This window comes from Talpa europaea, assembly GCF_964194135.1.
Source record: "Talpa europaea genome assembly, chromosome: 7".
In the NCBI taxonomy this organism is placed as follows: Eukaryota; Metazoa; Chordata; class Mammalia; order Eulipotyphla; family Talpidae; genus Talpa; species Talpa europaea.
In genome coordinates, this window is record NC_140074.1 from 82,352,334 (window position 1) to 82,378,701 (window position 26,368).

At 35.6% G+C, this 26,368-nt stretch overlaps 1 protein-coding gene across 4 annotated transcripts in view; it reads right to left on the bottom strand.

Moving 5' to 3' along the window:
- NF1 (neurofibromin 1) overlaps nt 1–26,368 on the bottom strand; it is a gene marked incomplete at both ends in the record, with an annotated part of 273,922 nt that overhangs the window by 190,156 nt on the left and 57,398 nt on the right. For all 4 annotated transcript variants that reach the window (XM_084237353.1, XM_084237352.1, XM_084237351.1 and 1 more), the window contains 5 exons: nt 11,972–12,129; nt 13,095–13,170; nt 13,423–13,490; nt 15,963–16,069; nt 25,698–25,888. In XM_084237353.1, coding sequence (XP_084093479.1) covers nt 11,972–12,129; nt 13,095–13,170; nt 13,423–13,490; nt 15,963–16,069; nt 25,698–25,888 — 600 coding nt within the window. The remainder of the gene's footprint in view (nt 1–11,971; nt 12,130–13,094; nt 13,171–13,422; nt 13,491–15,962; nt 16,070–25,697; nt 25,889–26,368) is intronic.

Genomic DNA, 26,368 nt, shown 5'->3' on the forward strand with positions numbered 1-26,368 from the left:
GTCTGAGCCCACAGGGAGAGCGAGCACCCACAGCCGGGGCAGACCAGGCACGCAGAAGAGTGTGCCTGACACCGTACGTGCAGGGAGTGTGTCCCACATCACCATTTTAGAACAGGGACATTTCTTCAGTAAAGACTACCTGCAGAAGGCTTCCTCAGGAGCCAGAGGTGAGCGGGGGAAGTTCGCCCACGCCAGACCCCCTCTGGCCTGCAGTCCAAGCCCAGAGGGGGAGCAGGAACCCACCGCCGGGGCAGACCAGGCGCACAGGGGAGTGTGTCCACACATCGACATTTTAGGACAGGGACCTTTCTCCAATAAAGACTGCTTGAAACTGACTGATGACTCCTGGAGGAACCAGAGGGGAGCAGAGAAGCTCACCCAAGATGCCGGCCAGTCCCAACTACACAGTGTCCCAACGCATACGGCAAATTAGAAAACAGACAGTAGGGAGGAGAAGAACCACACACAACCTAGCAACTCTCCAGAGAAAAAGCACACCACAAAAAGAAAACCAGCCCTCAGATTGCAACGACAGTAACTTGGAAGAACTTCTGAGCCTTCCAGAAAGAGAATTTAAAATTGCCGTGATTAAAAAACTGACAGAAGTCATAAAGGAAAACAATGATAAGGGAAAAATAATCAACGATCAGAAGAATGAAATTGAGTCCCTAAAGAGGGAAGTAAAAGAAATGCAGGAGATCAAAGAATTAGTGGAAGAACTAAAGAATTCTGGGAAAAGCAATGAAAGCAGAATTGATGAAATGGAAGAACGAATAAGTGCTCTTGAAGACACAGAAATAAAAAGAACCAAAACAGAAAAGGAAAGAGAAGTACGAAGGAATAAGAATGAAGAAAGACTTCGGGAACTATCTGACTCCATGAGGAAAGGAAATATAAGAGTTATAGGAATACCAGAAGGAGAGGAGAGAGAAGTAGGAACAGAGAAAATATTCAAAGAGATAATTGAAGAGAACTTCCCAAATGTGAAGAAGGAGCTGAAAATTGATATACAAGAAGCAAGAAGAACACCAAACTTCCACGACGAAAGAAAAAATACAGCAAGACACATAATAGTAAAGCTCCCAAGAATCCAGGACAAGGAAAAAATAATGAAGCTGGCAAGAGGGAAGAAACAGATAACATTCAAAGGAAAGCCAATCAGGCTGACATCAGACTTCTCCGAAGAAACACTACGGGCAAGGAGAGAGTGGAGGGACATAGTCAACAGACTCCAAGAAAACAGATGCCAACCAAGAATACTCTATCCCGCAAAGCTCTCCTTCCTCTTTGAAGAAAGAATATGGACCTTCCCAGACAAACAGAAACTCCAGAATTTCACTGCAACTAAACCCCCACTCCAAAAAATACTACAAGGAGTCCTAAAGCCAGAACCTCAGAGGGACGAATAACAATGAAAGAAGGCCAAAAAAAAAAAAGTTATTAAAAGAATAAATAAATAAAATCAAAGGAAAGACAAACACAATGGCAAATACAGATGTTAACATATCAATATTAACTCTAAATGTAAATGGACTAAACTCTTCAATAAAAAGACACAGAGTTGCAGCCTGGATTAAGAAACAAAACCCAACCTTTTGCTGTCTCCAGGAAACACATTTAGCTACAAAAGATAAAAATAGGCTCAAAGTTAAAGGATGGAAAACAATCCTACAAGCAAATGGACCAAAAAAGAAAGCAGGAACAGCTATACTTATATCAGATAAAACAGATTTCAAACTCAAAAAGATAAAAAGAGACCCCAATGGTCACTACATTATGTACAAGGGGACAATACTTCAAGAAGAAATAACACTCATTAACATATATGCACCAAATGAAGGAGCACCAAAATATATCAGACAACTGTTGTCCTCTCTGAAAACAGACATCAGAGAAAACACATACGTAGTGGGAGACTTCAACACACCACTATCAACAATGGATAGATCAACAAGACAAAAAATAAGTAAAGAAACTAAAGCTCTAAATAAGGACCTAGAGCAATTGGGCTTAACAGACATCTATAGAACACTAAACCCCAAAAAAACGGAGTACACATTTTTCTCAAGCGCACACGGATCATTCTCCAGGATCGATCACATACTGGGGCACAAGACAAACATCAACAGATACACCAAGATTGAAATCATATCAACCATCTTTTCTGACCATGAAGGCATCAAACTAGAAATAAACCATAAAAAGAAGGCAAGGAACTTTCCTACCTCATGGAGATTAAAAACCACACTACTGGAAGACCACTGGACTAATGAGGAGATCAAAGAGGAAATTAAAAAATTTTTTGAATTGAACGACAAGGAGGACACCAATATCCTAAATGTATGGGATGCAGCAAAAGCAGTAATAAGAGGAAAATATATAGCAATAGAAGCTCACATCAAGAAACAAGAAAGAACTCAAAGAAACAACCTAATCTAGAAGCTCAAAGATCTAGAAAAAGAACAACAAAAAAACCCCAAAACCAGTAGAAGAAAAGAAATAATAAAAACCAAAGCAGAAATAAATGAAATTGAAACTAAAAAAACAATCCAAAAGATCAATGAAACCAAGAGCTGGTTCTTTGAAAAAATCAATAAAATAGACAAACCCCTAGCCAGGCTCACAAAGGAAAAAAGGGAGAAAGCACAAATAAACAGGATCATCAATGAAAGAGGAGAAATCACAACGGACACAGCAGAAATCAAAAGAATAATCAGTAACTACTATGAACAGTTATATGGAAACAAGTTTAACAATCTAGAGGAGATGGACAAATTCCTACAACTCTACAATCACCCAAAGCTAGATAAAGAAGAAATAGAACACCTAAACAGACCAATTACAATTAGCGAAATTGAAATGGTAATCAAAAACCTCCCCAAAAACAAAAGCCCAGGACCTGATGGATTTACAAATGAATTCTACCAAACATTCAGAGACGAATTAGTGCCTATCCTTCACAAACTCTTCCAAAAAATTGAGAAGGAAGGGACAATACCAAACACGTTCTATGAAGCCAACATTACACTAATACCAAAACCGAACAAGGACAACACAAAAAAGGAAAACTACAGGCCAATCTCCCTAATGAACACTGATGCAAAAATCCTCAATAAAATTTTAGCTATCAGAATCCAACAATGTATCCATAAGATAATTCACCACGACCAAGTAGGATTCATTCCAGGGGCACAAGGATGGTTTAACATCCGAAAATCAATCAACGTTATCCAACACATCAACAAAAAGAAATATAAAAACCATATGATAATATCAATAGATGCTGAGAAAGCTTTCGACAAAGTGCAACACCCATTCATGATAAAAGCCCTTGAAATTCTTGGGATACAAGGAACATACCTCAACATCATAAAGGCCATCTATGACAAGCCAACAGCCAGTATCATTCTCAATGGTGAAAAGCTGAAAGCAATTCCATTAAGATCTGGAACAAGACAAGGATGTCCACTCTCACCACTGCTTTTCAATATAATACTGGAAGTCCTAGCCAGAGCAATAAGACAAGAGAAAGACATCCAAGGAATCCAAATAGGAAAAGAAGAAGTCAAACTATCACTATTTGCAGACGATATGATATTATACATAGAGAACCCCAAAAACTCCACAGAAAAGCTAATTCAACTCATCAATCAGTTCAGTAAAGTGGCAGGATACAAAATCAACACGCAAAAGTCAGTAGCCTTCCTATACACAAACAATAAATCTGAAGAAGAAGAAATCAAAAAATCCATCCCTTTTGTTATTGAAACAAAAAAAATCAAATATTTGGGAATAAATCTAACAAAAGAGGTAAAGGACCTATACAAAGAAAACTATAAAACACTGTTAAAAGAAATAAAAGAAGACACAAAGAAATGGAGAGACATCCCCTGCTCGTGGATTGGAAGAATAAGCATTATTAAAATGGCCATCCTTCCAAAAGCAATATACAGATTCAATGCTATTCCAATCAAAATTTCAATGTCATTCTTCAAAGAAATAGAACAATTATTGATGAAATTCCTATGGAATCACAAAAAACCCCGAATAGCCAAAGCTCTCCTGAAAAAAAAAGAAGGGAATGGAGGCATTACACTCCCAGACTTCAAACTATACTACAAAGCCATAATCATCAAAACTGCATGGTATTGGAACAAGAACAGACATACAGACCAATGGAATCGAATAGAAAATCCAGAAATAAACCCACAGATGTATGGTCAACTAATCTTTGACAAAGGAGCAAAGACTATGCATTGGAGCAAAGAAAGTTTGTTCAATAAATGGTGCTGGGAAAACTGGGTCGCTACATGCAAAAGAATGAAGCTTGACCACTACCTCACACCATACACAAAAATCAACTCAAAATGGATTAAAGAACTAGACATAAGACCTGAAACCATAAAATATATAGAAGGAAATATAGGCGAAACACTACGTGATTTGCACATCAAAGACATCTTTACAAACACATCACCCAAAGCAGTGATAGTGAAGGCAAAGATAAACAGCTGGGACTACATCAAATTAAAGAGCTTCTGCACAGCAAAAGAGACAATAACAAAAACAAAGAGAAACCCCACCAACTGGGAGAACATTTTTGCACCCAACACTAATGATAAAGGACTGATCACAAAAATCTGCAAAGAGCTGATGAGACTCAACAACAACAAAGAAAATAATCCAGTCAAAAAATGGGCAGAAGAGCTAAAAAGAAACTTCTCTGAAGAGGAAATGCAAATGGCCAACAGGCATATGAAAAAATGTTCAACATCACTTGCCATCAGGGAAATGCAAATCAAAACTATCATGAGATACCATCTTACACCAGTGAAAATGGCACATATTAAAAAAACTAGCAACAACAAATGCTGGCGAGGGTGTGGAGAAAAAGGAACTCTTCTGCACTGTTGGTGGGAGTGCAAACTGGTCCAACCACTGTGGAAAGCTGTGTGGAGATTTCTGGACCTACTAAACATAGAGCTTCCATATGATCCAGCAATTCCACTCCTAGGTATTTACCCAAAGGACACAGAAACATCAATTCCAAAGAACACCTGCACCCCTATGTTTATAGCAGCACTGTTTACAATAGCTAAGCTTTGGAAACAACCCAAATGCCCAAAAATAGATGACTGGATCAAGAAGATGTGGTCCATATATACCATGGAATATTACTCAGCATTCAAAAAAGATAAACACATGCAATTTGCAGCAACATGGATGGCGCTGGAAGGGATCATGCTCAGCGAAATAAGCCAAAAAGAAAAAGAAAAATACCGGATGGTCTCACTCATAGCAGGAATCTAGAAAACTTAAATAAGGGACCAGGAAAACGAATAACTATAAGAAAGTGAAAATCAAAATCAACAAAAAACTATGAACCAGAGACACTTTTAGGGGGGCGGGGGTGGGAGGGGAGGGATTGGGGTCAGAATGGGGGGGCTGCAATTGTATGGGGAATATAACAATAAAATTTATTATTAAAAAAAAAAAGAAAATATTGTACAAAAATGAACAATGATGTAAAACAGAAGTAAATAAAAATAGATATTTACAGCAGAAAAAAAAAAATAAAAAATAAAGGTAACACACTCATTCCATCCGAGAGAGCTGTCAATGGTGGCTATTGCACTTCTAACCTCCAAAATAGCTCTCCCACAAAAATGTCCCCTCTTGAATACAGGCATGAGAAAACAGTAAAACAAACATGAAACTAGAGGGAAGGAAGACAAGATAATGGAAGAGAGCGAAAGCGGGTAAACACTACCGCACATTTGACACATCACTGAGCTCCATCAACAATGAGTAGGGTAGAAAAAAAAATAAAATAAAATAAAAAAATAAAAAATGATTTGTAATCCCTACTCCAGCTACCACCTGGATATTTGATGTTATAACCTGCCTGCAGACATGGACATTTGAGGCCTATAAAAGGTTTCTGAGATCTCTAGACTTGTGTCTATTTATCACACTGTTGATGCATAGTTTAGGTCTTTGCCTGAGGACAGAAAAGCTTTTGTACTTACTAACTTTATATGAGAAACACAAATGCTTGATTTTTCATCTGCCATCTTCAATTCAAAAAAAAAAAAAAAGAAAAAAAAAAGTGAAAAATAGTAGAAATGAGGAAAGAGTTATAAACATAGATACTGACAAAAATAATTGCAAGAAAATAGACTTTTTAAGTAAATATATATTCATAAGTATGTAAGTATTATTTATAACTATATTAACAAAATTTTAAAATATATTTCCCAGGAAAGAATCAACTAATCAGGGGACCTCCCCGGTGGCACAAGGGGTTAGGCGTCAGCACTCTGAAGCTATCCGCAGCCACTGCAAGACAAGTTCAATCCCCAGCCAGGAGGTAAACCACATGGCACAACAGGCTTCTCCTGTCTCACACGCTACTCCCCTCAGCAGTGTATTTCAGTCAGTCTGCCTGTTCTGTTCCCCACTGTCTCTAGTGAATCTGCTCACCTCCCCACCCCTGCATCTCTAGCCTGTTCCCCAGTTCTTGTATGCACAAATTAATAAATCTTTACCAAAAAAAAGAATTAACTATCAAAAATAACCTTTAAGTTATAAAAATTATTGAGAGCCAGATATAAATCCACACTGATAAGAACAGTTAATCTATGACAAAGGAGCTAAGAGTATACATAAGAAAAAAGTATTTCCCCGGCAACCAGCGGGGGTCCCACATGGTGCAGACCTCTCCTGCCTTGCTCTGCTCCCCTCAGCAGTATGTTTTGTCAGTCTGCCTGTTCTGTTCCCTGCTCTGGCTCTGGTGAATTCTCTCACCCTCCCGTGCTTCTGACTGTACCCAGTGCTTGTATAAATAAAATTAAAAAAAAAAAAAAGGTATTTCTTCAACAAACAATATTGGCAAAACTGGACAGACACATGCAAAAGAATGAAACTAGATCACTATCTTACACCATTTAGAAAACTTAACTCAAAATGGATTAAAGACTTAGATGTAAGACCTAAAATCATAAAATACATAAAAGAAAACATAATAGGCAAAATACTACACAACACTAGCCTCAGTGATGTATTTGGGGACTCAATTTCTAACAGCAAGAAAAACAAAAGCAAAAGTAAACAAATAGAACTATATAAAACTAAAAAGCTTCTACACAAACACACTATCATTAAAATGAAAAGACAGCATACTAAATGGGAGAAAATATTTGCAAGTCATACACTGACAAAGGCCTAATAGCCAAGATATACAAACAAATCATACAATTCAACAAAAAGAAAACAAAATACCCAATTAAAAAATGGGCAGGAGGGCCTCCCTGGTGGTGCAATGGGTTAGAACACAACCTATGAAGATTCCGCAGCCACTGCAGCACAAGTTCGATCCCCAGCCGGGGAGCTACCCACATGGCGCAGCAGACCTCTCCCTGCCTCGCCTACTGCTCCCCTCAGCAGTGTATTTCAGTCGATCTGCCTGTTCTGTTCCCTGCTCTGTCTCTGGTGAATCCTCTCACCCCCCACACTTCCGGCCTGTACCCCCGTTCTTGCATGCATAAATAAATCTTTTAAAAAAAAATGGGCAGGCAGCCTAAATACACACTTCTCCAAAGAAGACATACAGATGATCAACAGGCACATGAGAAAATGCTCATTATCATTTATCATCAGGAAACTGCAAATCAAAACCACAATGATGTAACATCTCACACCTGTGAGAATGGCCCATCTCAAAAAGTTCAGAAACAAGGCTAGGATGTGGAGAAAGAGGGACCCTTGTATATTAGTGGTGTGAATATACACTTAGGGATATTTTTCAAAATATTAAAAATAGATCTACAATATGATCCAGCAATTCCATTCCCAGGTGTCTACCCAAAGAATGTAAAAACACTAATTCAAGAGATATATGCACTTCTAAGTTCATTACAGCACATTTACAATAGCCAAGTTATGGAAGCCCAAGTTATCTAAATGTACAATGACAGATGAGTGGATTAAGATGTGGCATGTGTGAACATACATTTGAGTGTGCGCGCACGCACACACACACACACACACACACACACACAATGGGTATTACTTAGCTATTAAAAAAATGAACTCTTTCCATTTTGCAACAGCATGGATGGAAGTGAAGGGGATTATGCTAAGTGAAATAAGCCAGAAGGAGAAAGACAAATACCAGATGGTTTAACTCATATACAGAATACATAGAAGCAAAACAGAGTCAGATCATACCAAACCAAAAACAAACCCTAAGAATCTGACTGTAAACTGAGGCTACTAAAGGGGAGGAGGAGAGGAGAGGAGAGAGGAAAGGGAAGAGAAGACACAAAGGACTATTATGGAGTACTATGCCTGCCTTTGGGGTAGGTGTGGTATGTGGACATGCATCTTAGGACATGTGATCCTTGCCTGAGTCACATACAAGGTTGTAAACCAATGTTAACTCAATTTTAAAAAAGAGAGATTAAAAATTCCTCAAAAAATTAAAATAGAATTAACATATGATCTAGCAATACCACTTCTGGATATAATACAAAAGAATTGAAAACAGTTTCAAAGATGTATTTATATAGTGACATTCATAGAAGCATTATTCATAATAGCTAAAAGGTGAAAGCAACCCAAAAATCCAGTGGTAAATGAAACTGGATAAACAAAATGGGGTTATACACTCAACAGAGTATTATTCAGTCTTAAAGGGAGGAAAATCTGTATGCTGTAACATGGAGAACCTCGAGTTATTATATTAAGTAAAAGAAGCCAGCAACAAAAAGATAAATGCTGTATGATTCCTCTTGTATGAGATATCCAATGGAGTCAATCTCACAGAGACAGAAAATAGAAAGGTAGCTACAAGGAGGGGGAAATAAGTAGGTATTGTTTTAGAAATGAATGAACAATGAAAGTTCTCAAATTTTAACAGACATAGCAGTTTGCTGGACAGCTTGTGAAAAACAGGATTGCTGAGCTGTGTCCCATCCCCAGAGCTTCTGATTCAGCAGACCTAAATATTTTATATATTTCCAGGTGATACTGATGCTGTTGGCCTGGAGGCCACACCTTGAGAAACCTGAATTAGATCTCAATTTCTCTCTTTCTCTCTCATAAAAAAAATTAAAGGTATACTGGAAGAATACATATCAGCCCTTGAGAGTGGTTGTCCCTGGGAAAGAAGGAAAGTAAATGGAATTAAAGAGGACTTGAATTTTATGTGCAGTTAAAAAAAACATTATGCAAATATTATTATTCATTTAAAACCATATATAAATTTAAAAAGATGAGCAATATCTCAAAATGAATAGATGTATGGGTGATTGTTATGTTCACTGTATACTTCAGAGAGGTAAAAAAGATACTACAGTAAAAAGAAATAATGATCTGGAAAATGTTTACACCAACTGAAAATAAAGAAGTATTGCTCTTAATAGATTTTAAAAGTCCAGTAACGTATTAAAAACAACATAATAGAAAAGTAGGCAAAGGAAATAAACATTTTACACATACACACATAAAAAAAAAACAGGCAAATGGCCAAGAAACACAGAAAATGACCCTGAACACTACTAATCATAAGGAGTAAAATGAGATAGTGTTGTTCACCCTCATCAGTTGGCAAAAAATAAAGACTTGAACACATATAGTCCTGGTAAGGATGAAGGAAAATAGACACTCTAATTCAACACTGGTGAAAAAATATGACATGCTATAAATATTGGTGAATATAAAAATAATCTAGACATTCATCCATTCACAGTAAAATGGTTGAGTAAATGAGGTTCATTAGTACAACAGAATTATTTGATACTTAAAAGAATGTGTCAGACCTCTATCACTATTTTATGAAATAATCTATCAATGATTTTAAGGCACAGACAAGATATATTCATAATAAATAAAGCAAAATGTTGAGTGTTATGTACAAAATAATTTCATACTAAAATACTAGAGCCACCACTCTATATATTTATGTGTAGTTTCATGTTAATGTTTGAGCAAGTAGATAGGAATGGAAGGATACCTATTAATCACTTAAATTGATTAGCTCATAAGGAAAGTGACTAGGAAAGAGAATACATAAAAAGTAAATATTTAATTCTAAAAGATGTAAACAGCTAAACTTTTTAACCTAGTGAAAGTACTAGACAAAAATATAAAGGCCTATTTTCAAAAGTATTGGGAAATGCCATACACAAATGTCATATATTATATGGTTCAATTTATATGAACCTTCCAGAACAGGTAAATCCATAGAGACAAAAAACAGATTACTAGCTTCTAGAGGCGAGAGTGAGATATGACTGCTAATGGGTTTGAGGTTCTCTTTGGGGACATGAAAATGTTCTGGAAGTGGATAGTGGTAATTATTACACAACTTTGTGATTAAGCTAAGGCACTGCACTGTTACTTTAAAAGGGTGAATTTTATCATATATGAATTATATTGCAACAATATGACGCAATAGAATCTCGGTGAAGAGAGGTCTGAACCTGAAAAGGCTAGGGTACAAAAAGAACTAGAGTGAGCTGACTATATACAAACTTTAATATAATATCTAAATAGCAAAAACAAACTAACAAGATCCCATAAACAAGTTTGAAAGGAGAAACCAAGTAAAATGAGTACATATACATGACACCCTACAAATTAATAAAACACAACAATTCAATAGAAAAATGAGTAATTCATAGAGGAAATACAAGTGACCAATGAACATTTGGAAAGACGCTGTTTTGGTCATTAAAATATAAATTCACTTAATAGTAATGAGCTTATAGTAATTTTTCACCTATGTCTATTTTCCCGATAAAAACAAAAAATTTATTATTAATATTTTGAAGGGTTCCAAAACAATCTAACATGAAAAATGATGTCCTCAAAGTGGAAAGGGCATAGACCTAATAGGAGTCACATAATCACTGATTCTCAAGGATTGTCTACTTCATCTCTTTACCCATCAATGCTTACATTCCCTGTCAATATTTCTAATAAGTAATGAATCATACAGCTGATTTTGAACATATCTATCCACAGGCAAGTCATACGGAGTCTATTTCATGTTTAGTCGGAGTATTTCTCCCGAAGTGAGAACAAAACATACTAGCAAAACAAACTATATAAGGAAATTGCAATAAAATAATAAAATTAATACCCAGCTCTAATTTTTAAGAAATTATTAAGAGTCCTTTAAAATCATCAATCATTGGGCCTCCCTGGTGGCGCAAGGGGTTAAGCACCGCATTATGAATCCACAGCCTCTGCAACACGAGTTCTATCCCCAGCCAGCCAGGGAGAAACCCACATGGCGCAGCAGACCTCTCCTGACTCGCCCACTGCTCCCCTTAGCACTGTATTTCAGTCAGTTTGCCTGTTCTGTTCCCCACTCTGTCTCTGGTGAGTCCTCTCACCCCCCACATCTCTGGCCTGTACCCCAGCTCTTGTATGCATGAATAAATCTTAAAAAAATAAATAAATAAAATAAATAAAATAAAATGATCAATCATTATAGTGCCAGTTTCCCTAGAGGTGGCCTATGGAATATCCTGTCTTCCTAATAGAATGCTATGAAAACAATTTTAAAATGAGTTACTATACAATTTCATTATCACCAACTGGGCACACAGACTTAAGTACATCAAAAAAAGGATGAATTCTAAAAGGGTAAACCTTGATTATTAGAGAAACTATGTTGAACATTGAGAGAAGTATCATTTCATCTTCTGATAGAAGATTAAAACTAAGGGACTGTTGTAAATCTTTAATTGATGAGTGGTATCATTTCTTTTTCCTCTAAAAATAATTTATGTACATGGATGTCTCTGGTAAGGTGAGCAAACAAAGACCTCTAAAATGATTGTAATTAGAAATGGTTCCCTGAAATATACTTACAGAATGCTAAGCCTAAAATGATATACACCTTGAGTAAAATACACTGCTTTGTAACTGGACACAACAGAAATAATTTTGCCCTCCTCACCTTATTCATGTTGTTTTCATCAACCACATCCTTGGATATATCTTGGATTATTTCTGGACACAAGATAAGGAGAATGATTTGCAGTGGCCAAACTGCTGCTTTACGTTTGGTGCTTTCCGCAAAACTATCCACCAAGTCAAACAGCTTTTCTGCACACTCTGTGTAAAAAATGTAAACATGCTCATATTCTTAGATGAGGAGCAAATCTCTGGCATTAAAGTTGGCACTATGAAAAAACTCAAAGGAGGGCCTCCCCGGTGGCGCAGTGGTTGAGCACTGGGCTGCAAAGCTGCCAGCAGCCTCTGCAGTGCCGGTTTGATCCCCAGGCGGACAGAGAGGGTCCCACATGGTGCGCAGACCTCTCCTGCCGCGCCTGCTGCACCCCTCAGCAGTGTGTTTCGCCAGTCTGCCTGTTTTGCTCCCTGCTCTGGTGAATTCTCTCACCCTCCCACGCTTCTGTCTGTACCCAGTGCTTGTATAAATAAATAAATAAATCTTAAAAAAAAAAATAAAACTCAAAGGAAAGATTTTTAAAAGACAAACTTGATGATCACCTAAACAAGGCAAATTCGTTCAGGAAAGCAGACAATGTTATACTGTCTGTGTGTCAGAAGAGTTATCTTGATTAAACCTAGAAAAGCCCTTATTTTAGAATGGCCAAACTTGAGTTTAGTTTCAAAGCACAGGTTTTATGCAAGGTGCGATAAACCCAAGGGAACAAAGACTAGACAGCTTCCCAAAGAATATTACCAAAGTCCTTCAAAAGTCTACTCTGTTTTACAGTTGTGTCTCAAGAATTCTACATAAGGTTATCACTACTTTATACTTTATACTTTATATCTCCCTAAGAGCATGACAAAAAAGTGTTTCTGTAATATCTCTGAATATCTAATCATTAGCACTTCATTTCAAAGTTCTTTATCTATACGCTCAAAGGAAAGGAAAAGGGTTGAGGGTAATTTAGAAATTTAAGAGAAAAACAGTATTTTCTATTTAATATCAGTTAACAAAATAAAAAGTTGACAAGTAAAAGCATCTTAATAACAAAACTAATTGGGAAATTGATTGTTTTTTACCTCGTAAGTAACAGTGTAAAGACAAAAAGAAAGATCAATCTCCTTACCAGCCATATCACTCTGTGGAATCTGGTATAGCTTTGTAAATTCATCTGGATAATTTTCTACCCAGTTCCAAAATGCCTACAAAACCCAAAACACATGTTTCATATAAAAGCAGTGATACTTTCTTAATATAGTAAAAAAAAGTCATATGACGCAAATTATACCGCAAACTTCTAATTTCCTTCTTAAGAATACTGAAATGCATTCTGCCTAATTATTAATCTGAAATTATCAATCAAATCATGACTTTTTTGGTTCAAAATGCTAAAGACAGCAACTTTGATAACAAAAAATTAACAAAATTTTAATAACAAAGAGGATATAACTTACTTTTTCCAGGCTATTTATAACTGCTAACTGTGCAACCTTCTTTAGGGCTTTAAATTTAAGTGAGGTTTCTGTTAAAAAAAAAAAAAGTTCTAAAATCAATGAATATAATTCAAAACTACTAGAAAAAATAACTTTCCTTTAACTTACAAGATTTTTTTCCAGTACTATTATAAGCAATGTACAGTCAGTTAACATGAACCAAAAAAACTCACTTAAGACAAAAACTAAACAAAAAGTAAATATGAAAACTCCTGAGTTTTTTCCATCTAGTTTTATTTCTTTCAATAACTGGCTTTTTTATAAAAGCATAGAATATGGTCGCTGTACAAAATTCAAAAAATATACAACAGCCTAAGGAAAATTTAAATCATTCATAATTCTGTCATACAGAGACAATCATAGTTAACAGTCTGGTGAATTTTCTTCTATCCCTTTTCCTATGGATGTATAAGACAAATATACATACCATATCTGAAACCATATATGGGTTTATATCAAACCTGATCTGTTCACTTCACATAGCATCCCATATTTTTCCATATCATTAAAAATTCTCCATATATTTGGTGACCCTACATATAATAGTAACTATTCAATAACGCAGCAGATATTTCAATCTAACATTTAATTCTTTCAAAATTTTTCATGCTTTCAGATATTACAAATGATAAACTATGTTTCTAAGGTTACAGATTTAATAAATGATTGAATTAAACTTCAAGAAATTAGTCTTCCCAATATGCTTTCTCGTAGAATATTTAAATTACTGACTTTATTAGCTATTTAAGCATTTCCCAATTGTTGTGCATTTAGAATGCTTCCAATATTTCACTACTATAAATAATATTAATAAATGTTCCTTGCTCCTGCTCTACTTCAATTTCCAAATAATGGGCATTATAGCTAACAGTGCTTTGGAGCATTTTTTGTCTTCCTATGTTCATCAACTTTACCTTTATGAAACTTAAATGTGTTATACATAGTAGTTTATTCTTAATTTCAATGTACTTATATTTATCACTCCAGTTCACAAGTTTCTGACTGGACAACTTACTGATAACTCAAATTCAATAGATCTAAAACTGAATTTATCATTTTCCTAGCCATCCTCTTTTCTGCTATCAACCCTTCCGTTTCTTTCCTATTTTAATCAACCTACTCAATAATACATGGGATACTTCTCTTTAAACTCATAGCTAAATAACCATATGAGATGTATTCTACTCAAATACTATTTTACTTCCTAAATTTCATATCAAATTAGTTCTCATTCTACCTTATTCTATCCTGTCCTCCACTACTCTCATTCTTCCTTACATTACTGAACAACTAGAAGTTTATATAACCTATCAAGCCTTCCTGGAAATTTCAAGCAAAGTGATATATTTAAAATAAAATATCAATCAAGGTACTTGCCACCTTAAAGCCTCCTACTGCCACTAAAATTAAGCCTCACAACCTATACGCTAACAGCATGACATTAATTCTAGAGATAGGTAAATGTGAATTGAATCTTTACCCTGCCACTCACTTATTTATTAGTAATACTCATTGATATTTGCTTTATATTAATACTTCCTCTACTTACCAGAAAAATTCTCTCAGTTCCTTCTGATAGTTTGTTTCAATCTACATAATCATGTAAAGCACTTCCCAAAGCTTTGAAATCACATACCATGCTTTATAATATACCTTTGTGGGGCTACTATGAGAAAGCAAAATGAGATACTAAAAGGGTAAGACTCTGAAAGGCTAAAGAGTCAATCAGTAAGTCAGTAACAGAACTGGAAACAGAAATGTAGAAATGAGATTCCTGACTCAATTCCTCTTTCATCTTAAGATCACAATATTCTTGTTCCATTCAGCAATAAAACTTTGGTATCTTGCTAAACTATCTTCTCTTAGCACTTTAACAGCTAAATAGTTAACATCTATAACATATAACTATCCTAAAGATGAAATTCTACACAAATTTTAGTAACAGCATCCTTAGGTTCTCTTTATTAAAAACAAAAATTATAATTAAGCAAAACTTTCCAATGCCAAGATTTAAGATAATCATTTTCTCCATTTTATTGTTTTCAAAGGTTCAAAACTTACTGAGGGGCCTCCCCGGTGGCGCAGTGGGTTGAAAACCACGCTGTGAAGCTATCCGAAGCCTCTACAGTGCGGGTTTGATCCTGGCTGGCCATCTTACCCGGCGAGAATCCCATATGGTGTGGCAGACCTCTCCTGTTGCACCCGCTGCTCCCCTCGGCCTTCTATTTCTGTCGTCTACCTGTTCTGTTCCCCACTCTGTCTCTGGTGAATCCTCGCACCCTCCCGCCCCTCTGGCCTGTATCCCAGCTCTTGTATAAAAATAAATAAATCTTTAAAAAAAAAAAAAAAAAAAAGCTATTGAACCATAGTATTGTAACGATTTCTCTAAGATATTTGTATTTGCATTATAAATTCACTCTGATATTCTAGGTCAAACCAATCAAAACAGTGGTTTTTTAGCCCAGTGATTAATTTCAAACACAGCATACATTCAAACTTACCTTTCAGGAGTCGTTTTAATTTTGCACAATCCACATTGATATATTGTAACAATTCTATATCATGAACATCAACATTGTCTTCTGAACAAACAGTCAATTCCTGTAACCTGAAAAGTAAAAACCAAAAATAATTTATCAACTTAAATCTTAGGATATTCAAAATTCCGAATTCAACAAATTTCTTCTCATCCCACTGATGAGTTTATAAGAGTAAATACACAAAGAAACAACCTAACCTCCCATCACAAAGAACTAGAAAAAGAACAACAACCAAAAAAAAAAAAAAAAAAAAGCATCAAAAGTATAATACACCAGTAGAAGACAGGAAATAATAAAAATCAGAGCAAAAAATAAACAAATTAGAAATTTAAAAAAAAATACAAAAGATTAATGAAGACAAAAGTTGGTTCTTTGAAAAAAATAAACAAAATAGACAAACCTCTACCCAGGGCTCAGGAAGAAAAAACGGGAGAAAGCATCAAATAATAGGATCATAAAGAAAAGAAGAGAAATTACAACAGACTCAGCAGAAATCCAAAGAATAATCAGAGAGTACTATGAACATTTATATGCACACAAGTTCAACAATCTAGAAGAAATGGACAAATTCCTAGAACAATATAATCATCCAAAGCTAGATAAAGAAGAAATAGAACACCTAAACAAACCAATTACAAGCAGTGAAATTGAAACAGTAATCAAAACACTCCCCAAAAACAAAAGTCCAGGACCTGACAGCTTCACAAATGAATTCTACCAAATGTTCAGAAATGAACTGGTGCTTATCCTACACAAACTCTTTCAAAAAATTGAGAAAGAAGAAACACTACCATGTTATAAAGCCAACATTCCACTCAAAATACATTTTATGAAGCCAACATTACACTAATACCAAAACCAAACAAAAACAACACAAAAAAGAAAGCTACAGGCCAATCTCCCTAATGAACACTGTTGCAAAAATCCTCAATAATATCCTTGCCAACAAAATCCAACAGTGCATCAAAAAGATAATACACCACGACCAAGTGGGATTTATTCCAGGGGCACAAGGATGGTTCAACATCCAAAAATCAATTAATGTAATCCAATACATAAACAAAAAGAAAAATAAACATTATATGATCATATCAATAGATGCTGAGAAAGCATTTGACAAAGTTCAACATCCATTTATGATGAAGGCCCTTGAAACTCTTGGGATAGAAGGAACACCCCTTAACAAAATAAAAGCCATATATGACAAACCCATACTCAATATTATTCTCAATGGTGAAAAGCTGAAAGCCTTTCTTTTAAGATCAGGAAGAAGATGAGGATGTCCACTCTCACCAGTGCATTTCAATATAATACTGGAAGTCCTAGCCAGAGCATTAAGACAAGAGAAAGACATACAAGGAATCCAAATAGGGAAGGAAGAAGTAAAACTATCACTCTTTGCAGATGATATGATAATATACATAGAGAACCCCAAAAACTCCACAGAAAAACTAATAAAACTAATCAATCAGTTTAGTAGAGTAGCAAGATACAAAATCAACACACAAAAATCAGTAGTCTTCCTATACACAATCAATCAATCTGAAGAAGAGAAATTAAGAAAGCCATCCCATTTACAATTGAAACAAAAAATTAATATCAAATACCTGGAAATAAACTTAATCAAGGAGGTGAGTGACCTATACAAAGAAAATTATAAAAGATTGTTAAAAGAAATAGAAGACACAAAGAAATGGAAAGACATCCCCTGCTCATGGATTGGAAGAATTAACATTATTAAAATGGCAATCCTACCAAAAGCAATTTACAGATTCAATGTAATTCCCATAAAAATCTCAATGACATTCTTAAAAGAAATAGAATAAACACTGATGAAATTCATATGGAGCTACAAAAAACTTCAAATAGCCAAAACTCTCCTCACTAAAATGAAGGAGAATGGAAGTATCACACTCCCAGGCTTCAAACTATACTACAAAGCCATAACAATTAAACAGTATGCTACTGGAACAAAAACAGACTCATAGACCAATGGCCCAAGAGAAAGCCCAGAAATCAAGCCACACATATATGGACAACTAATCTTTGATAAAGGAGCAAAGAATATGCAATGGAACATGGACAGTTTGTTCAATAAATGGTGCTGGGAAAACTGGACCACCACATGCAAAAGAATGAAACTAGACCACTACTTCACACCATGCACAAAAATCAACTCAAAATGGGTAAAAGAACTGAACATAATACCTGAAACCAGGGCCTCCCTAGTGGCACAGGGGTTAAAGACAGCACTATCAAGTTATTGCCAGCCACCGCAACATGAGTTCGATCCCTGGCTGGCCAGGAAGCAATCCACATGGTGCAGCAGACCTCTCCTGCCTCACCCACTGCTCCCCTCAGCAGTGTATTTCAGTAGATCTGCCTCTTCTGCTCCTACTCTCTGGTGAATCCTCTCACTACCTGCACCTCTGGCTTACACCCCAGTACTTGTATGCATAAATAATAAAATAAATCTTAAAAAAAAAGTAAAGAAAAAAAGACCCAAAACCATAAAATATATAGAAGAAAATATATGTATACACATATACATATATATATGTACTGTTTTATGTAGGGAAAACACTACATAACATACATCACAGTAAGATCTTTAAAGCCTCATCCCCCAAAGCAAAGTAAGTGAAGGAAAAGATAAACAACTTGGATTACATCAAACTAAAAAGTTTCTGTACAGCAAAAGAGACATTAACCAAAACAGACACCCTACCGATGGGGAGAAAAATTTTGCAGCACTTTTATAATAGGTAAGATTTGAAAACAATCCAAATGCCCAAAAATAGATGACTGGATCAAGAAGATGTGGTATATATACACAATGGAATAATATTCAGCAACCAAAAAAGATAAACTCATGCCATTCATAGCAACATGGATGGAGCTAGAAGAAATTACATTCAGTGAAAGAAGTCAGAAGGAAAAAGGAAAATATCACATGGTTTCACTCACAGGAAGAATAAAAGGGAAGCAAATGAGAGATCAGGGAAAAAGATAGTAAAAATAAAAAACAAAACAAAATTAATAGGCAACTATAAATCATAGACATTCTTGGCGGTGGGGGGGGATCAAAACAAGGATGGGAAGAGCACAAAGGACTATGGTGATGATGAATGGATGAACTGGTGGAATTCTATGGGGACTATACCTGAGAAAAGAAAGCAAACATTGTATAAAAATGAACAATGATGTAAAATATATGTCAATAAATTATTTAAAAAAATAATTCCAAAAAGATTAAAAAAATAAGAGGATAAGTATTTCTAATAGAACACAATTAATTTAGGGGATATCAAGAGAGAAACCATGATACCCAATAAAGTTCACTATGTGTTATGTATATAAAATTAAGTTGTCTATGTTAAGTATACATATTTTTATTTTTTAAAAAATAACAGCATGTTGATAACAGCTGAAACTGAGTAAAAAATGTGTGATATAGGGCCTCCCTGGTGGCGCAGTGGTTGAGCGCTGGGTTGCAAAGCTGCCCGCTGCCTCTGCAGCGCAGGTTCGATTCCCAGCCACCGGGCGAGGGTCCCACATGGCGCGCAGACCTCTCCTGCCGCCCGCTGCTCCCCTCAGCAGTGTACTTCGGTCCTTCTGCCTGCTCTGCTCCCCGCTCTGGCTCTGGTGAATTCTCTCACCCTCCCGCGCTTCTGACTGTACCCAGTGCTTGTATAAATAAATAAATCTTTAAAAAAAAAAAATGTGTGATATATATGAACTACTATGCTATTCTCTCTGCCATAAAGTTTATAAAATTAAATTTTCAAAGTATAAGTAAAATAATGTTAAAATTTTTAATTCCTATGAACTAGACTTTGAAAATGTAAATAGTACTTTATCTATATTCACAGGCTGCATTTACTTTATATTGAAAAAATGAGTAAGACTTTTCATTGCACCTTTCAATCTATACATGTGTCTGATTATCTGGTCAAAGTCCCTCTTGCACAGTAGTACTTAAGCTGTAAGAACAAGAATCTTTCATCAAGAAGATGTGGCATATGTACACAGTGGAATATTATTCATCAATCAAAACAGATAAACTCATGACATTCGCAGCAATGTGGATGGGGCTAGAAGGAATTATGCTCAGTGAAATAAGCCAGAAGGAAAAAGAAAAATATCGGATGGTTTCACTTATAACAGGAATATCAGGGAACAAAATAAGACATCAGTGTAAAAAAAAAAAAAATACAATAACAGTACAAAACACAACAAAGCAAAAAGAGACAATTATAAACCAGAGACATACTGCAGGGGAGGAGGAGGGAGAGGGATCAGAGGGAGGGAGGGAGGAGCACATGGGACTGTGGTGATGACACATGGGTGCCTTGGGGAAAGAAATTCTATGGGGACTCAGTCTGAGGGAGTGGGGGGAAGGAAATATTGTTTAAAAAAATGTAAAAATGATAAATGTTATGAAAAAAATTGAAAACAAAAAAGAATCTTTCTAAACCCCAAATGTCCCTTACATGAAGTAAAAGTTACCACAAATGTAGAATAACTAAACACTTGAAAATGCAAATATCTTTAAACGGATAAATCACTTATATCTAAATAAAAGAGGTTAAACTTTTCTTCCATTTTTCACTAACAACCAGAAGTCAGCTTTTCAAAAGTTGGTACTACTAATCTACTGAATTGTTTCCTAAAGAGACCTACTCATTATTTCAACTAATAGATATTAAAAATTGTAAGAAGTATAATGTAAGTATTAATTTCATAAATGCAAAGAGAAATGTAGTGAAAAAGCACAAATACTACACGACCTTAGTCATAATGTTAACGTGAGTTGTATCATTATAGTTCATTTAAAAACTGATTTTAGGGCCTCCCCTGGTGGCACAGTGGTTGAGTGCTGGGCTGCAAAGCTGCCCACAGCCTCTGTAGTGCCGGTTCGATCACTGGCCACTGGCAAGGGTCCCACATGGCACAGCAGACCTTTCCTGCCCTGCCTGCTGCTCCCCTCAGCAGTGTATTTCATCAGTCAGCCTGTTCTGTTCCCCACTCTGGCTCTGGTGAATTCTCTCACCCTCCTGCGCTTCTGACTGTACTCAGTGTTTGTATAAAATAAATAAATAAATATTTTAAAAAATAAAAAATAAATAAAAACTGATTTTAATGATCACATTAAACTTTCAATAGCTGGAAATGAAATCAATCTGACTGCTTCTCAAAATTCTCCTTTTACTCACTTTAACATACAAATGTATTACTAACATTAAAACTATTTTGAGCACTTTTACTAAAGCTCATCACAACATTAGAATGAGCAAAAGTTTAGTAGTTCACTGGGAAGATTTTATTTACATACTAAAAATACCACAGCTACTACAAGGAAGCTAGAAATATGGGATATGACTCCTTAGGAAACACAACTTAATATATCAGTGACACCAATGAAAAGTTGACTTGTGGTTGTTTGTGAAAGTGAAGAAAAGTTTAATTCCTCTTATAGTTCAGTTACTTCCATAGGGAAGAGGTACTATATGAAGCTTAAACATCATTTCTAAATCAGAGAAATCAAAGGAGAGTTTGGGCAAAAGAAATGAAGTAGAAAATCTACCACTGAAATATCTGGAAAGACCAAGTAAACTAAACAACAACAAAAAGATGTCTAAATGTATGGAAATAAACACCATCACACAGATCCAGAAATGAAGAACTTGAAAGCCAGAGTTAAAGGCATTATCTGATCTTGCAACAAAGGAAGGACAAGCATGGTTAAGGTTTATTCTCTTCTGAATTTGGGGGGGTACAGGAGGCTGACCACCCATATGGAACTGAATAGCAAGCCTTGTTCCCCAACAATACAGTGAGCAGAACCTAGGCCATGTAGAAAACACTAAATAGTGCTATGTACTCCCTAAAAAATAAAAGGGACAGACATAGATAGACAGAGACATAGCGAAAAGGAAGGAAGGAAGGACAGAGATACAGGAAAAGAGACAGACCTAGCAAAAAAGGAGGGAGAGAGGAAAGGAAAAAAGGAGGAAAGGACAGGGGTGAAAAGAGATAGGGCGGAAGAACTGGAAAGGATAAAAAAAGTAAAGAAAATCTACCACACAAAGACATTTCCTCTAAGTTTTGGGTGGGGTGGGGGAATCACTTAAGACTATTACTTCATAAGTGTTTGAATCCACATTTATATTACCCATGCAATCTGCGACAGAATTAACCAAAAACCAAAGTCTAGAGTTGGACACTAGGCAAGAGCAAACACAAAACTATCACTAGGACACTTTCACAGCTCAAGGCTGTAAGAGATTCCCAAAGACAAGAGACTGCATGCACTAAAGAAAAATTTGCAATCAAAGTTAATGAAACAGTAAACAATTCACTACAATTGAGTTGGCATATACAAACTTCTAAGAACATTTAAGTCTTAAAAAGAATATAAATAGATATGATTTAAATGATGAGACATGAGAAATTTAAATCTATCTAAAAAAGAACAGAAGGGCCTCCCTGGTGGCACAGGGTTTAAAGTCTCAGCACTATCGGCTATCACCAGCCAGAGTGGCATGAGTTGGATCACCAGCCAGGGAGCTAACTCACATGGCACAGACCTCTTGTGTCTCCCCTCAGCAGTGCGTTTCAGTAGATCCGCCTGTTCTGTTCCCCATTCTGTCTCTTGTGAATCCTCTCACCCCATTCCCCTGCACCTATGGTCTGCATCCCAGTTCTTGTATGCATAAATAAATAAAAATATATCTTTAAAAAAGAATAGGAAATCAGATTTTAAAAATGGAAACTTAAAAAGAATCAAAGAGAACTTTTAAAGCTATTCAGTCTTCTGCTTCAGGTAGCTGTCAAATTAGACATTTCACAGGGTCATCCCACTATAAAACAATTACATCTAATACAGTTGTGCAGTAATTCTGTATAGAGACAAGTTAATCCTCTCCATAAAAGAGCACTATGCGCCATAGAACATGGTATATTACTTCAGCAGAATAATAAAGTTATCATAAGATCTGTAGCCCAAATTCCCTAAAGAAAAGCAAAGGATGAAAATATTAAAATCTGAATTTAATCCTAAAAGAGAAACATTTCGATACAAGGTAGAGTGGTTCAACATTAACAAATTTTCATGACATTGATTCATCTATTATAATATACATGAGACATAAAATCAATCTTCAGAGGGAAATGACATTCTACTACTTAGCATATTTTAAGTCACCTAGTGCTATGACATCAATGTCATAAGACACCCCCATCTAAATTAAAACGCCATAATGGTCTTTCAGGTCAGTGGTCCTCTAACAAACTCAGCTCCTATTTCTACTACAAGCTAAGTGAAACAGCAAATGTAGTTGTCTAAAAAATATATTTCATAAATCCTATATCTAGGCAGTCTGTCCCCTAAAAACTGAAGAAAATGGCTTATTCTGGAGACAACTTCTATTCCAGAAAATATGAACAAGATTCAAAAAATACACAAAACTTGTCTATTTTCACATGTGCTAGTGCAGTAAAAACCCCATAAAATAAAGACTTTGATGACTAAAAGATTTCTGGAGTTTTCAAAGGTGGCACATTAGCAGTATTTATAAAGCAACTCATGCTTAAAGACTGAAAAACATTTTATTCATTTGATCATTCTCTACCTCCAACTGAAGAGTCTTCAAATAGTAAGGCTGGTCTGGTAATTACCTAAGCAAAAAAGGGATTGTGTTTTGTCTTTTTTTCTCATAATTTTTTTTTTTTTTTTTTTTTTTTTGGTGGGACCCTCACTGGCGGCCGGGGAACGAACTGGTACTGCAGAGGGTGCGGGCAGCCTCGCAGCCCAGTGCTCAACCGCTGTGCCAACAGGGGAGGCCCTGTTTTCATAATTTTTGAGCCTCCGATTTCCTGGTCAAAGTCCTTGTTACTTCAACCAGTTTATTATTACTCAGCATATGAAATGCTATCACTCAAAGAGTTCATGAAGACATTATTCTATCTTTTTTAAAAAGATTTATTAATTTATGCATATAAGAACTGGGGTACAGGCCAGTATAGTCTATCTTTTTAATAAACATTATCCAGTATCATCATTCATATTAAACCATTAAATAAAATTTTAATTTTCTTTACACTAGGAATTCTGATGAGAGGTTGAAGAAATTGTTGCCTGGCATCCTAATAGAAAAGTGAAAAAACCCTATAAAAAGATTACAGGATTTTGAAGTCAGCCAATTTCCCCAAAATACCATAGCATGAATTCTCACAGCATCATGTTCTTATTCACACCTGCTGGTAAACAACAGAAGCAGGAAAGACTCTGACTACTGGAAGTACACTGTTCACAAAACACAGAAAACAAGATACAGGCAACACTAAGCAAAGATAATTGTTTTTCTCCATTCTGTGTTAGTCTTTGATTTATTAGTCTTTGATTTAAATAACTAAATGATACTTCCTACTTGGTCATAATTAAAGAGCCATTTTACTCTACTTGCATGAAAAAGGCAAGTTGTTTGCATGAAAACAAGCTCTAGACTTATAGTGAGAAGTCTATCCCATACAGCACCAACTATACCAATTTCTCCATTTGTAGTATATCACAACTGATGCCCACATGATTTTTAATCATCATTAAAAGTTTAAATTATATGTATTACATAATTTTAAAGCACAACAGTATATTCTGTTAAAAGTTATCTCATTAAAATACAGAAATACAGTACAGGAAAATAAAAGCAGCCTGGTATTATAAAACTAATATATTCTGAAGTAAGGCTGACATAGAAATTCTGAGTTCCTCCAGTATTTGGTATATCACCTTGATAATGTCTCTGGGTTTATCAGTTTACCTACCAGTAAAATAGGGAAAGTATCACACAAATTTCAGAGAAACAGGATAAACCAGCACAGCATAAGCTATAAATGCTCAATGAAGAGGAGTGTTTACAGTTTACAAACTTAAAATACAGACCACTTTCTCAAGAATTATACTGTCCAGTTACTCACTTTCCACTGCTTCCACATTACTGGCTTTTTTTTTTTTTTTTTTTTAATAATTGCACATCTTGTGATAAGGAGCAAGGTCATGAGATCATTAGAATTATGACTTACCAATTATGCTGCCTGGCTAACTACAGTTTAAGGAATAATGCAATATCAAGTCAGAAATTTATACCTAGTGTTTAAAAGCAAAACCTGGTCATGGATGATTTTTTTCTCCCTAAAATTTAGACGTTCAAGTTTACAACAGCAGTCAAAATTAATTGTACACATAAATATCACAATTTTACATAAAAAAAATTTCAAAGAAATTATGCATAAGATTTCTACAAATACTCAGAAAAATGGGGCCTCCCTGATGGCGTAAGGGGTTAAGTGCCAGCACTATCAAGGTATGGACAGCCACCACAACATGAGTTAGATCCTGAGCCAGGGAGCTAACCCACATGGCAAAGCAGACCTCTCCTGTCTTGCCTACTGCTCCCCTCAGCAGTGTATTTCAGTAGATCTGCCTGTTCTGCTCCCCATCCTGTCTCTGGTGAATCCTCTCACACCCCCTTCCCACCCCTGCACCTCTGGTCTACACCCCAGTTCTTATATGCATAACTAAAAATAAATCTTTTTTTAAAAAAACTCATTTCTATCAACCCTTTATTCTTAAGTAAATGAAAGACTAAAATTTATATTACTTACAACAGTCCTATGGTGGATTTACATACTAACCTCGTAGAAATGCGACTAAAAACTGCATTGAAGTTATTGCAGCTGAGAGAAAATAAAACCCCAGAAGCAGAATTCCGAAGTTCAGCTGCATGTTGGTTTCCTTCACGACAGGTGTGAAGAAAATGGCAGATTTCTGGCAGCAACTGTTTCACCAACATTGTTTCATCTAATCTCATTGTGTCCTTTGGTTGCTAAAATACAAAATAATCATGTCACTCCATAATGTTCTTAAATTTATAGGCAAAGATTTTCTACTATGAAGATTTCAAACCTATGTAAGATTTGAAATAAAATTATGAACATCCATATATTCATCACCTAGATTCAATAATTATAAATATTCTATCATGTTCGGTATTTCTCTCTCTCTTAATCCCAATGAAAGTCCAACTCCAACATCCACCCTTCCTAGGCTCCCCTACTCCTGCTTGTTCCCCTAGTCTTCAGATCCTACATGAGCCTTCTCATTCAGAGACTCCCCAGTTTATTGAGTTCTACACAAACTTTATTCATATTCATTGGTGAGTTCCTTATGTTATTCCTCTCAAGATCCAAGTAAATTCCTGGGTGGATGATCACTCCCACTTTTGGACACACTGACCAAAATAAACAGTCATTAGAAATAATTTTGTTTTTGTTGAACAATTTCAAAGTAAGTTATAAATGTAACA